This window comes from Vipera berus (genome assembly GCF_964194415.1).
Source record: "Vipera berus genome assembly, chromosome: 6".
Taxonomy (NCBI): domain Eukaryota; kingdom Metazoa; phylum Chordata; class Lepidosauria; order Squamata; family Viperidae; genus Vipera; species Vipera berus.
The window spans coordinates 60,827,768-60,842,526 of record NC_138208.1 but is presented as its reverse complement, the minus strand read 5'-3'; the positions used below and the strand labels follow the sequence as shown (position 1 = coordinate 60,842,526).

The 14,759-nt window shown below is 40.9% G+C and overlaps 1 protein-coding gene across 1 annotated transcript; it reads right to left on the bottom strand.

Moving 5' to 3' along the window:
- Nucleotides 1-2,160: 2,160 nt before the first annotated feature.
- On the bottom strand, nucleotides 2,161-13,852 carry PMM1 (phosphomannomutase 1). Its single transcript, XM_081331576.1, has 8 exons — nucleotides 13,766-13,852; nucleotides 10,862-10,979; nucleotides 9,705-9,781; nucleotides 8,793-8,884; nucleotides 6,360-6,459; nucleotides 5,511-5,586; nucleotides 4,153-4,268; nucleotides 2,161-2,743 (listed from the first exon to the last, which is right to left on the bottom strand). Exons 1-8 carry the CDS (start codon nucleotides 13,841-13,843, stop codon nucleotides 2,621-2,623), a joined length of 780 nt encoding a protein of 259 aa, XP_081187702.1. The 5' UTR covers nucleotides 13,844-13,852; the 3' UTR covers nucleotides 2,161-2,620.
- Nucleotides 13,853-14,759: the final 907 nt, after the last annotated feature.

The following is a 14,759-nucleotide window of genomic DNA, read 5'->3' as shown; positions in this document are numbered from 1 at the left end:
CCTGCACCCGCTTCCTTCAGCCCCACCCCCAGCCAGACCATTCCTTGCTCCCTTTCACTCTCCTTCCGAGCCGAACTGCCATTCTACCGTATGGAGGATGGGCGGAGTAGGCCTGGTCGCCCTCTGCCGTTTCGGAACCAGGCAGAAGTGACAGCGAAAGGCTCTACAGCCGTTGTGTGCTGCTAGAGGGGCTTTCTTTGCGCTTCACAGATTATCTACCCGGCAGCATCCTCTTCCTCCTCCACCAACTCTCCCATGGCTTGCGCCGTAACAGGGCAGTGCAAGCCTCCCCTGCCGCCTCCTTCCGCCAGTCCTCCTTGCAAAAAAAAAAAAAATCTTGCAAAGTTGGAAGGTCTGACTGAACTTTTTTTAGTCTCACAAACTCTGTTTCCCTTCAGCAGAAGAGAAACATGTCAGAGCTGGAAAGCAGGCTAGTGTTGAATTTTTTGCTTTCGGGGAGGAGCTGGAGCTCTATAGCAGCACCAGGAGAAGTGGCAGGAAATGGGGCTGCCATTTCCAGAATAGAGAAGGGAGACATGGGGCGATGCAGGATGGCAAGCAAGTGCTCTTCTGTGCTCTGCATCGCTGTGTAGAGCTGTTCCCCTCCCCATTCTCTCCAGTGGCGACAACAGAGGGCTGACAGAAGGAGGCGGCAGGGGAAAGTTGGTGGAGAAGAAGGTGGTGGCTGCCACCAGGCAGTTAATCTGTGGGGTAAAGTGCAAAGAAAGCCCCTCCACTCCCACCTGGCTCCGAAACGGTGGAAGGCAACTAGGCCTACCCTGCCCATCCTCCGTATAGCAGCATGTCAGTCCGGCTCAGGAGGGGAATGAAAGGGAGCAAGGAATGGCTTGGCTTGGGGGGGGGGGCTGAAGGAAGCAGGTACGGGGCGCGTGGGGCAGCTCCACCCCCTCATCTTCCTCACCTTGTGGCGGCAGCAGCGCGATGTGCCGCATGGCCTCCTGCCCCATTGCAGCAGCCAAGTGGGACGGAGTGGGCGGGGTCCTAACTAGGGCTTATTTTTGGAGTAGGGCTTATATTAGGTCCACCCCACAAATCAGGGTAGGACTTTTTTTTCGGGGTGGGGTTTATTTTCGGGGAAAGACCTAGTTTAAAAATGAATTCATTGTTGAGACAACTTTCCCAGGATAAATAGAATCATATGCCCAATGCTTGATAATGTATTAACAAATTGGGCATGATCCAACCTCCCTGTTTTTGAGATCTATATAAATCCTTTAATTTACTCTGTTTTTGTGCACTGAAATACTATATAGAAGCTTTCTACTTATTTTTTGCCAATACCTTAAAGCCTATTTAGGAGTTACCACTAGGAGGCACTGAAATAAAAAAGCTGTGCAAGAATGTTCATTTTAACCACTGCAATTCATCCTAAAATACTGAAGTGTTTTGAAGCCCAGTTTTTAATTTCTTTATTTCATTTCTTTCAAGTTGTTACATAACTATTTGTAAAGATTTTATTACTATTTTAGTTATAATGCTATTGCCAGTACTTCTACAGTTAGGTTGGATAATTAAAGTGATAAAGTACAACCCTGCTTGAAGATTCAGACTGACTGGGCAATGGGAAGAAAGTGCAAGCAAACAATATTTTAACAACAGAAGCTAAAGCAAGGGCTGCTCCTCACACCTAGTTGTGGGAAGGTGCAGTTGCAATATGCAAGGCTACTAAGATGTGTTGACCTCAACACACAAACTGTACTTTTATTGGACCAAAAATATATTATCTATGATAAAATAAACCTGAGCACCAAAGTCATACTTTAAACAGATGATTTCACATATTAGATCAGAAACCACAGAATAATATTCTAATGGATACTGAAAGCTGAGAATGGTGATGTCTATGATTAATCACTTTCAATAGGATCTGTATTTCAAAATTTACTTTCTACCTCCCTCTGCATTCTGCATGGCTAGTAATGCATTTAGGGGTGTTTTCCCTATTCATTATTAGCTTGAAAAAAGACCTGATTCCAATTTTTTAAAAAAATGGCAGGCCATTTTAGGGGTTCAAGAATATGAAAATACTTTGAAAGATAAGGTTGTTTTCTCTTTAATAGCAATAGCACTTAGACTTATATGCTGCTTCACAGTGCTTTACAGCCCTCTTAAGCGGTTTATAGAGTCAGCATATTGCCCCTAACAAGCTGGGTCCTCATTTTACCGACCTCAGAAGGATGAAGGCTGAGTCAACCTTGAGCCAGTGAAAACTGAACTGCCGGACTGCTGGCAGCCAGCAGAAGTAGCCTACTACTTAACCTACCAATATTAATCTCCGAAATTGATTTGGGTGAATATATGAAGAGATTACCAGCTTTCTATTTATCTCCTACTCTCACACAGTTTTAGAAAAAGGACACAGTTTCCTTAAAACAAATCTTTTTGTTTTAGGGGCTGGGAGGATGAAATATGGCAGTCACAGTTCTGCAGATTCTTACTACTACAAACTGGTGATGGCACTTTAACTCTTTTTCCCTTTTCACACTTCACCTCCATTTCCAAAGTGCATTTCAGCCTTGGGCTTTGGCAAGCCTTGATTATAATTCAAAAGGTGCTTTTATGAAGTGAACAAGAAGAATAGCAGCAGAAGATCCAAGAGTCAAGATCTGTTCACTGTCTCTGAAAAGAATATCTCTCGACATCGCCGAACTGTGTCCTGGGGAGAGTGGATACTATGTCCTACTGTCCGAGGATCATCATAGATTTCATAATCATTCCCACCCTAAAGATATAAAGAATATTATTCCATCTGCTTTATACTTTTGAAGTTCATGAGGCTGGAAGTGCTGTGACAGCAATTATGGAAAAAAACATATATCCAATCCTCCTGCCTCCACTGAAACAGGGTACCTGGCTCCACTTAGATTAGCCCATGCCAATCTGGATGTGCCAGTTCCCTGAGAAATTATAGCCCATTTAAAAATCAATAATTGAGAAAGGATACAAAGGGTCTTAGGAACTGGTTTAGAAAGAATAAAATTTAAACAGAATAAAAGTCTTAATCTTCACAGATGGAAAAAGGGTCTTACTCACATCCAAAAGTTAATGACTCTTTTTAAAAATGCCTACAGATGGTCTTCAATATATGATTGGTCACCTAACATCTGTTTGAAGTTATGACAGACTCCCCCCCCCCAAAAAAAAGCTACATACAGCCCAGTTTTTAAGTTATGGCAGCTGCAGCATCCCCATGTAATTTGCTCTGAGATCAACTAAGGTACACTGCAGTACCTCCCCATCTCCCCCCCCCCCGTGATGCCACCCCACCAGGAGCCTGCAGCAGTTGGGCTTGCTCCCCACGCATCCTGGAAGAGCTGCTATTTTCAGCAAATCAATTCCTTGCAGAAATGGCAGCTGCTTTCAGAACTTTCTGCCCAAACAGCTGGCCGTTAGGAGAGTGCAAATCTCTCTTGGCTCTTGCTAGGCTTTTGGGAAATCAGCTGCCTACATGCAAAGGTAGCAGCTTCAGGACAAACCTTCTGCCCCAGTCAGAAGACTGCAAACCTTTCCTTGCTCCTGCAAGGCTTTAGGGAAGGCAACTGCCTGCACGTGGCTAGCTTCCTCAAAGCGTAGCAAGAGCTAGGAAAGATTTGCTGTCTCCTAATGGGCAGCTCTTCTGTTTCCATTTCATGCAAGCCCATGGAAGAACTGACAAAAATGGGGGGGGGGACTACTGAAGAAGCCTTTTTACAGCAACTAATCCGTTCTCCAAAAAAAGCAGTTTAGTCTCTAAATTCTCCCTTTCATGTGTGGATGAAACAGTCCATGGAAAAGAATGACCCGATTGCCAGAAGATATCATGGGCTGTGGATCTGCATGACTTGCAAAATCTTGATACAAGCTGGCTTTGTTGTACAAACAAGGCCTTCATCACTGGAAATTCTGATGAGAGAAGCATTTGTGAGACCCTTCAATTTGTAAACAGGCAATATTTGAGGCTCCCAGGTATGGCTACTGATATTTTCAAACATTGAAATTACACTTTGAAGATCACAGAGAAGACATTTTTGAGCCATAGTGGTAACTGGGCTCTGAGAAGAACTTATTCTGATAAGAACAAAGGAAGCATTCTCCTTGGTCCTATACATGTTGGGCTCTTGTCAAAAAGAAGGTTTCTTATCATATACTTACAGGGGTCGTCTCATTTCCAAAGAAATGTATGACATCAAATTTCTCATCCTCAAGGATGTTGAGGCAATAGCGTTTGTCCCAGCCCTCCGGAAAAACGTCAAAACTAATCATACCACCTGTCAGATTTAGAGAAAATTAAGTGAAAATGAGATGAGTTGGGTTTTTGTTTTGTTTTTTTTTGGGAGGGGCTGGTGGGAAAATTTTCCTTTGCTATCTATGGCATAATACACTGTGCCTTTGTGCAAATAATTTTTTTACATGACACATGGATCTGCACTGCTGTGTTGTCCTGATTCCAGACACATTAATGTTAGAGTTGATGTTTCCATAGCAATGAGATTAAATGGCATTAGTGGTGGGCCCTCAACTGAAGACACAAACAGGAAACAGTTGGTTTGAGTACACATGATGTACAGAGTTCAAGTAGAAAAATATGTGAAAATGTGCTTAACAATATGCCTAATGGGGGAAAGGATTCTTTTATCATGCTCTCATGTAGCTGGACTACAAGAGACACTCATGTTTATCATAAACCCATGTTTATCATTTATCTGTAAAATTTATTAGCCACCTATCTCACCACATGGTAACTCTGGGTGGCTTGAGGTTAATTAACCTCATGAGGTTAATTAACATGGATGGACTTAGCATATGCCTCATGTAATTCAGTTTAACCCTAATACTGCAGGGGCCTTCTTTATGAGTGCTTAGAATATCATCTCTGCTACATTGGTAGCCCAATACTTCTACCTAAATAAGTCTGCCATGTTGGCAGCATCCATTACCACAAGGAACAGTGTGTCCTGCTAGCACCATAGGAAGAAATTTTGCCAAGTGAAGAACTGATATACAGTGGGTCAGGCTGTGCAAAGCTCCATTTGCATGAGATACCTACCTGAATATAACCTTCCTTCATTCCAAGAATGCCTTGGCATTCTTTTGATATCCTTTCAGCTTTTTGAAGAGTGGTCTCCTTCTCTGCTTAAGGCTATATACTGTATGTCCTACTACTTCAATCTCTCTTCATATGGCTCAATGTCCGTCATCTCATTTATCAATTATCTCCATTGGACTTCAACATCTCCATTGCCCTTCTCTAAAGTATTCTTAAAATGTGTGCCAAAGCAATAGAGAAATGGAGTCTGAACAAAGTAAAAGCATTATTTCCTGTGATTTGGAAACTTCAGTTGATACAAACTAAAATTGTACTTACCTTTCCTGCAGTCACACATCACTTTATATTCACCACAGGCCTCCTTTAAATAGAATTGGATTTTTATTTTCCAAATCCCACTCAAAATGAAATGCACTAAAAAGCATCCAAAATGACTGTGAGAAATTTCTTACAGTATACTCACCTCGGGAAAATCGCAGTCCCTTGCCTGCAAACTCCCTCTGCAGAGCTGCTACAAATTTCTCTCGTATCTTTTCTTTCTATAGTGGAGGCAATCAGAAGTGTGAAAAGAGACATTTCAGTTATTTTTATTTATCAAATTCCACTTTTTTCTCCACAGAAACCAGTGCAAAGAGATCTTCCAGCAACCTGTTAGATTAAGCTTCTTGTACAATTTCAGCAAAAGTGCGTATAGTCAAGGCTATGGTCTTCCCAGTTGCAATGTATGGCAGTGAAAGCTGGACCATAAGAAAGGCTGAGTGCCAAAGAATTGAAGCCTTTGAACTATGGTGCTGGAGAAGACTCCTGCGAGTCCCTTGGACTGCAAGGCGATCAAATCGGTCAGTCCTAGAGGAGATCAACCCTGACTGCTCTTTAGAAGGCCAGATCCTGAAGCTAAAACTCAAATACTTTGGCCACCTAATGAGAAGGAAGGACTTACTGGAGAAGAGCCTAATGCTGGGAAAGATTGAGGGCAAGAGAAGAAGGGGACGACAGAGAATGAGGTGGCTGGATGGAGTCACTGAAGCAGTACGCGTGAGCTTAAATGGACTCCAGAAGATGGTAGAGGACAGGAAGGCCTGGAGGAACATTGTCCATAGGGTCGCGATGGGTTGGACACGACTTTGCAACTAACAACAACAACAATTTCAGCTTCTGCGCATAGTTACATCCTGTTCATAAAAACTAAAAAAAAGATTTACATACACCTTTACCTAAAATATCACAGGAATCCTAAAGCAGTTGTACATCATACTGGTAATAAAAACATCCCCACTGATAATACATTGGGCAGCCTAATACTTGTATTTACCTTGTCCAGTTCAGAAAATTCTATTCGTTCTTCCAAGCTGCAGCTTCGACCAATGGGAGAGATGTTCAACATTCCATTGCGAAATTCTATGAATGTTCCCCTTTGTATATTTGAAGGAGAAAGAAGAATATAAGGTATGAAGGCAGCACTGTACTGTTACAGAGGCTCAAAATCTCTTTGGGTTGAAGCAAAAGTGTGCAACTTCTGTCTTAAAGAAGGCATGCAGCCTCTACAAGCACCCTCAGACAATCCATAGTATTTCAATTTTGGGTTACTGTAATTCAGTGTTAAAACAGTTCCATTTCACTGATACTGAATTTTTGAGTGATGTTATTTCAGTGATACTGAATTTTTAAGACAAATTAAGCATAGGAATAGGAGCAGGAAATTTCTGGAAGGCTAACTATTCCTATTTCTATTGTCATTCCGTGATCTTCCCATGACAAGTAACTATTGGAAAAGTGAGAATGACAGTTAAACTACTTCAAATTTACTCTTAATGACAACTGCCAATCTCAGACACCATTCAAAGGACTCAGGCAAATTGCAGGGTCTTCTGTTCCTATTCCCACACTTAAAAAGCAATTGCCTATCAATGTAGACTGAAATATCTCAACAGCTACCTTTAAGATCATGCCTCCATGTTTCTTAACAGCCTCCTGTAGAAGGCTGAATATGACACTTACACCCCAAATAATTAACTGAAATTGCTTAATTTTGAGAAAATATTCTTTCAAAATAGGGTGGAAGGTTAAAGAATTTCTTCCCAATATATAATCTAATTAGTTACAAATGCTAACAAAATGGTTAAATAATCAGAAAATGGGGAAAAATTATTCTTGGATAAAATTGTTCCTTTTTGGTTTTGGCTGTGGTTTGATCTCCAAGCTTGTTTTAATTTAATTTCTGAACATTTCATTACCAAACTAGGTAACATCAGCAGCAGGATTTTCTTGTCCTATTCTCCTTAGCTTATAAATGTCTTGTGTGCCAGTGTGGTCAGTTGGTCATGCGATTAGTTGTTTGGAGCTCTATTCAATGGCAAAATCTATCAACAAGTACAAGGCACACCTATGGGATCACCTATATCTGGCCTAATAGCAGAAGCAGTAATGCAGACACTTGAACGCAGTCCTGCCAACCATCCAGCCAAAATTTTGGGTATCTTACATGGACAACACTTTTATCATCATCAAACACACCAGACTAGAAGAAACACACCATCTACTCAACAACGTATTCACTGGGATCAGTTTTACACGTGAGGAAGAAAAACAGCAATGACTCCCCTTCCTAGATATTGACAAGCAAACACCCCGCTGCACACAAGAGGAGCTGCATCCAGACTCTTTTCAAAAGAGCCAAAACACATTGCAGCACCAAGTTAAGAAAAGCAGACAAGAAATACCTTTTTGATGTTTTTTCTCCACAATGGCTATCCCCAAAATTTCCTAATATGATGCTTATCATCCAACCCTGACAAAATACACAGCCAAACACAACACAAAAACAAGTCCTGCCTTACATCAAAGGAACGTTCAAAATGGCTGCCAGAATACTGCAACCCCTAGGAATAATGATAGCTCACAAACCCACATTTACACTCAGCAAAGAGCTATCTAAATCAGGGGTAGGCAACCTCGGCTCTTTTATTACTCATGGACTTCAACTCCCAGACTCAGGAATTCTGGGAGTTGAAGTCCATGAGTCATAAAAGAGCCGAGGTTGCCTACCCCTGATCTAAATCAAAGACAAAATTCAGAAGGAAGACAACAGCAACATAGTATACAAAATCAATTGCAACAATTGTAAGCAAACAGGAAGGCAATTGAAAACAAGGGTTCATGAACAGCAACTAGCAGTTAAACGGCATGACCAAAAATCCCTCATCTTAAACCACATTGATGATAAACACCAATTCAATTGGGGAGAAACAAATATTATTGGGCATGCCAACACCCACCACACACGTGAATTTATTGAGGCCTGGTATTCCACCAAAGGAGCAATTAACAAGCATATTGATCTAGACCTAACATATGAATATGTAAGAAACCAGATCATTCAAGTGCCAATCAGGAGAACCAATCAGCTGCTCAGAATTCAAATATACCCCCAAACAAACAACCAATCACATGACCAACTAACTACACTGGCACATAAGACATTGATAAGCTAAGGATAATAGGACAAATGCTGATGATGTTACCAAGTTTGGTAATGAAATGTTCAGAAATTATATTAAAATAAGCTTGGAGTACAAACCACAGCCAAAATCTAAAACCTAAGCTTCAAGTATTTTCTATTATTTCCAAATTGTTCCTTGTCTAGAAAAAGAAAGCTGGGTATTTCTTTCTTTTCCTGTGATCCAAATTCCACATATTATATGGTAAAATGAAATCCTCATATACCCATATAAGAAAAGTGCATTACCGTTTCTTGGGCAACTTTAGAAGAGCCATGTAATTAAGGCAGAAGTTGATCAGCTCTTGCAAAAGTTCCTCTCCAAGATGGTTCTGGATAGCCTATGAACAAAGGATACAATGGATAAAAATATCCTTGATATGGATAGCAGAAGACAGCAGATAGTTTCACTATACATGATGTTAGAAACAAGGGAGGCTTTTGCCAAAAGGAGTAGAAGTCAAGGTAGGTGACATTTTAAAATATTGTTCAGCAACTTTTAAGATGCAAAAAACATTTTCACCTTCTGCAGTAGTACTAAAATCAATGACATTTATAGATTGTCATATCTGGATGAAGAGGATTGGAAGGAAAATAATAATCCTTTGACTTGGTGTCCTCAAAATCCAATTAGGGCTGTAATTTTCAATAAGTCCAGCCATTTCTGAGTGTTATAGCACATTTAGCGGATGATGGATCAGAAAATGTTGTCTTATTAAATATAATTTTAATGTCTCTATTATCTCGCATTTTGTATCAGAAATAAAATAATTTATAACCTTCAAACATATATCTGGTATACTACATTATGAAATAATATTTTTCAGGCATCATTCATTGAGATTTTGCTTTCCCTTTGGAGGTTTATTAAAATGGTATGCAATACTCTTTTAATAGTCATCCAGAGATAACTGAGTTGCAGTTCCCGGCAAACTAAGTCACTATATGCACCAGTGAGGGTTGGTGGAAATAGTAGTTCGGCAACAAAAATTATCCATCCCCTTTTTAAAAATAAGGTTATTCTTTATTTCAGATTCCTATGTGAAGCCAGATGAGTTGAAAGGGTTTTGAATATAATCTCCCTATGAGTGATTTCATGTGAAAAGAAATGGCAGGAAAATATTTGTAATATCAATGGAGAAACAAAGAGGTTAGCCCTACCTGCTTTGAGACTAGTTGCCCATTCTTGTATTGCACAGTGCCATTTTCTGCAAAGACGTAATCAAACTTGTTTATGACTATTGGGAGAGTAAAGATATTGAGGGGAAAAAAATCAATGGAAGAGAAATCAGTCAAATATTAATGCAACTCTTTTCAGCATTCAAATGGCTAGAGGCCAAGATGGAGGAATTAGTTGAATTCTATTTGCACTGCTTTTCTAAAAAAGCTGTGTAAACAGTGATGCTCATTAATAATTTTAGGAGTGCTAAACTGGCAGAGAGCAGTATATCCCTTTAAACTCTGAGTTCTCGCCTTTCCTTTGAAGGAAGGATTCAGAATCTGATATTGTACTGTTTTTGTTACTGACAACATGATAACTAAGTGGAACACAGGAACACATAATAACTGTTCCATTTTTTTTATTCCATTGGATCTAGCTTAAACTGAATGCATATAGTGAAATTCCACTAATTTAATGGTGTATCTGGAAACTTGGACTGGAAAGCAATATAGCCCTTTCATGGAAATGTATGTAAGCATGGAATATTAACATTTTCCAACCGTAGTTAGATTGTTGCAGGCTACAGGTGGGGGACTGATTGCTTGTTACAAAAAATAAAACTCATGATTTCTTTTTCTGTTCTAAAAGTTACTTTAGTCTGTTAAAATTTACATTGTAAGTTTCTGTTGTTTCCTACATCCCTGCATTCTGGAGTGTTTCTATCCTTGATTTTTTTCACCTGAGTTTTCTGGTTAGGTATGCAGAACTGTATATTTAAACTTAAAGTTTACCACATACCGGTAAGTTCAAGAAAAGAGTACAGGAAGACCTCTTGCAAAGCTGCTCCTGTGCCCAATAGCCTTAAAACTCAATTTTGCTGCTTTGTTCTATGACTTTAAAGCATTTGCATAGGAAGGAATGCCCAGTCTCTTGGTTGAAACCCTTAATAATCTTTACATTAAAAGTAATAACTTGTCCAGGATACTTAGAGCAACCTTGCTATAGGAGAATTCGACACAAGTTTACATTTTGTTTGAATTATGGTTCACTAACATGAGTTGACACTAATATGCAGCCACTCTACCAATGTCCAAACAATAATAAAAATTCTGTAATATAAAAATTAAGTGAGATAAAAGAAATATGCCTTACTTACCTTCATCCCCTTCTCCAAGCTGTTCTGCTATTTTGGAGTAGTCTGAGCCTCCAACCACCCCAATCATCACTCTTTTACGCAGCTCTTGAAGAAATTCTGCTATTTCAGGCTCAATTTTCTGATGGAAACAGAAAAAGAGAGATTCTTATGGAAAACCTATGGATAGCAACATGCTGAAATTATGAAACAGACACATGCACAAAATTTTGGATCCTGTGTTAAAATCAAATAAGTCTATCATGTTGGAATAAGCATTCTTAAGCCAGGGCAACTGATGTTTAAAATCACCAGATAAATTGTAATCAGTAGGCTAGAAAACCCTTATCTAGAAATGGTGGAAGAACAATAAAATGTAAGAACTTTGGACAATCTAGGGAAGGGAGATTGGAAATGTATGGCCAATTTTTCCTTCTATCTCATTCTTAACTACTGTTCTTTTATAAACAACAGACACTGCTGTATTACCTAGGTCACATTTTCTATTCTGTCATGGTTTTTGTTGCTTCAGGGCAATGATTTTGGCTTTCTGGACTTTAGAGGGATTAGGGAATAATAAGTTAGTGCTGAGCATACGGTATATTCTTTCTAAATGATGGTTGGGGGTAATGATGTGCTGATCGCCTTGATAAAGGGCAGGATACTACTGTATTTGTCCAAGTGTTTTGTTTTTCAGAATTTGACCTAAATGTAACTGAAAGTTGGAAGGGACCATCAAGACTTATTCTGTGCATGATTCTTCCCTCATCCATTTCTTTGCTGGATTGATATCCTGATTAAAATACCAAGAAGGTCATTTTGTTGTGTGAGAAGTCAGCTCCCCAGAGAGGGAAATATTGAAAGGGCAGAAAAATATATTTCCTCAAAGAGGCAGGAAAACATGCCCAGTTTTTCTTGATAGCCCCAGGTCTCCCTCCCCAAAGCTGAAACCAGTTCTGTACAAATGCAGACGTAAATCCAGGAAGGTTGCAGACCCCCAGCTGGGAGATTAAGAAGACAGACACCTAAAATCTACATACCCCAGCCCCAGGGAAGCAGGACATGACCTTTGGACATAATAGGATTAACCCATCACCATCAGAATACCAGAAGGTCAAAAGTTCATGACACAGGAAATAGCCTCAAACAGGAACAGGAAGCAGCTCCAAACAAAAAGGCCCCAGAGGGTATAAAAACCAACTCCCTACATGTGTTCAGTCCTTTTTTCTGCCAGACCATCTTCCTGTCTGGATCACCTCTTCAATAAACTACAACCTTCTTCCCAAAGCAATTGCCATGTTTATTCCCAGCTTGGATCAACCACAATGAAGATTTTCTTCCAACAGTTGCATTTTGTTGGAAATGCACCGAATAAGGCTTGATAGTCCCTTCCAATTTTCAATCATTATACTAAAATTGGTTGCCGGTACTGCTAGCTCTGCCATACAGGTGAATGGATTAAAATTCTAACTAATATATTTGAAGAAAAAAAGTCACTGCAGGAATGGTATTTGCAATAGCCTCAAAACAGACAAACAGAATTAAACTTTCATACAGTGCAGATTTATATGGTACTCAGCAGTCCAGCCATCAGGAAGTAGAGAAGAACAGAGATGAAGGAATACAAGAGGAGGAAAGGAGGGAATAAAGGAAGAGAGAGAGGAAGGAAAAGGGGAAGGAAGTAAGGAACAGGGAGAGAGGGAGAAGGAAGATTTCCAATGCTCATTGCAAGCTTCCCACAGGAAGCTCAATAGGGAAGCCGACAGGAAGTTGCAATTTGCTCACACTCCCACTGATATTTTGCCTGCATGTTTTGCCATTTGGTTTCTCTGTTTAGGTAAGGAAATATCTGAAACAATGACCCAACAGTTTTGGGTTGTCTAGTAACAGATATAAATCTCCAAGCAATACTTAGAATGAATGTACCTAAGTATTAAATAGTCAGCCCATTATAGTACCTCCAGATGTGCTGCACTTGCACTACAGGTAGTCCTCGACTTACAACCTTTTGTTGAGTGTATGAAATTACAGTGGCACAGAAAAAAGTGACTTATGATCATTTTCACACAACTGTTGCAGCATCCTCACGATCATAATTTGGATGCTTGGCAACTGGTTCATTGCAGTGTTCTGAGGTCATGTGATCACCTTTTCTGACCTTCTGATAAGCAGTCGATGGGGAAGACAGATTCACTAAACAACTGTGTTACTAATTTAACAAATGCAGTAATTCACTTAACAATTGTAGCAAAAAAGGTCGTAAAGTGGGGCAAAACTCACTTAACTGTCCTGCTTAGCAACCAAAATGTTAGGCTCAATTGCAGTTTTAAATTGAGGACTACAATTATATCCTAGATCTAGGCTACGTTGCTCCTAGATAACACTGGATTGATAGGGGCACTTCTGGATACATTTGGTTGATCGTATTAAACCTATATACGCCACTCTCTAGGCTTAGTGGGGGCTTGAGTTCGCTTCAAATGAAAATTACTCTCTACCGTAGTACTGTAAAACATTCCGGATTTAATCTCTCCAATCTGAGTCGCTCACCCTCTTTACATTTCTTACATAATCGGCGCCGAATGGAAATCTTTTGAAAAACCTACCCCGGGCAATCTGCAGCTTCCCCCCCGCATGAAGGCAACTGAGCTCCTACATCGGGTCTCTCGCAACCGCCTCCCATCAGGGCGGGAACGAGACAGAAGAGGAGAAGCGTCACTTTTTCCCGTTGGGCTCGCCTTGTGCTCCCAGGTTCAGGTTCGGATTCAGGCGGCGCCACTGCTCTGCGGTACGCTTCAGGGTCCCGCCCGACCGCCCAGGCTCCCGGGATCCCCCGGTCCCCATTCATTCCGCAAAGATGTTCAAGGACGAGCTGAGGACGATCGCGAAAGTGGGAGGGATGAAGGCGACGGTTCCCGATCGAGTTACCTGCCGAGCCGGGGTAAGGGTCCCATCCACGTCAAAGAGGCAGAGAATGCGCGGCGGACTCCCGGAGCTATCGGCCATTTGCACGTCGACCCCGTTTTCCTTACTCGGCGGCCGTAACTCCTCAGCAGCGAGAAGGCTACGATCCGCCGGAGGTGTCGGCCCTCGAAGGAACCAATTAGGAAGATGAGAGCTGCTCATGTGATCCTTGGAAAGCGGGCTGGCAACACGTCTGGCCCTGCCTGAGGGCTCCGGAGGATTGGCCGCGATTTCTTGCGCTAAAACTCCCACGGCAGCTTGGCTGATCCGGACTCTTACGAAATCTTAGGCCGGATTGTCAAAACCGGAGAGGAATGAGTGATGCAAACCAAGATTCTTCCGGTCTTTGCAGGCGTAGAAAGGGGTTGGCCACTCTCTCCATACGATCTCTCCCTTAACGTGTTCTTGAATGAGTGGCCACATCTATATGCATGGGATAGTCACGTGCGAGTTTACATGAAGGGTTGTTTACAAATATGTACGCCCTCGTGCAAATGAATGAAAGGCCATACCTGAGATTAATGAGGTGCGGGGGGGAGGGGCAACAGCTTGACTACGCCTACTGCGATCTACAGGTCCTGCCCAGTTTCGGCTCTAGCCAAGTCTATTACCGATACCCCACAGCGACATGCAGTTATTCAGTGTAATCTAATATAAATAAATAATGGACTACATAAAAATTGTTGGAATGCGTAGGGCTTTAAGAATTTACAAGAATATTCCATTTATGCTGATTTAATTAATGAACTACTAGAGCATTTCATTTTCAGTTACTAATTAAATCACTGATAAACGTCTATGGAGATTCTCAGTCATCCAGGTCACAGTTGTCCCAAAGATGCTTTTTCATGAGGCAACTGGACTTTCTTGTTTTTCTTTGAAGACCTTTCTATTCTCTGGAGAAGCTCCTTGGATGAGAAGTGAAAGTCTTCAAAGAAAAACAAAGTCCAGTTGCCTC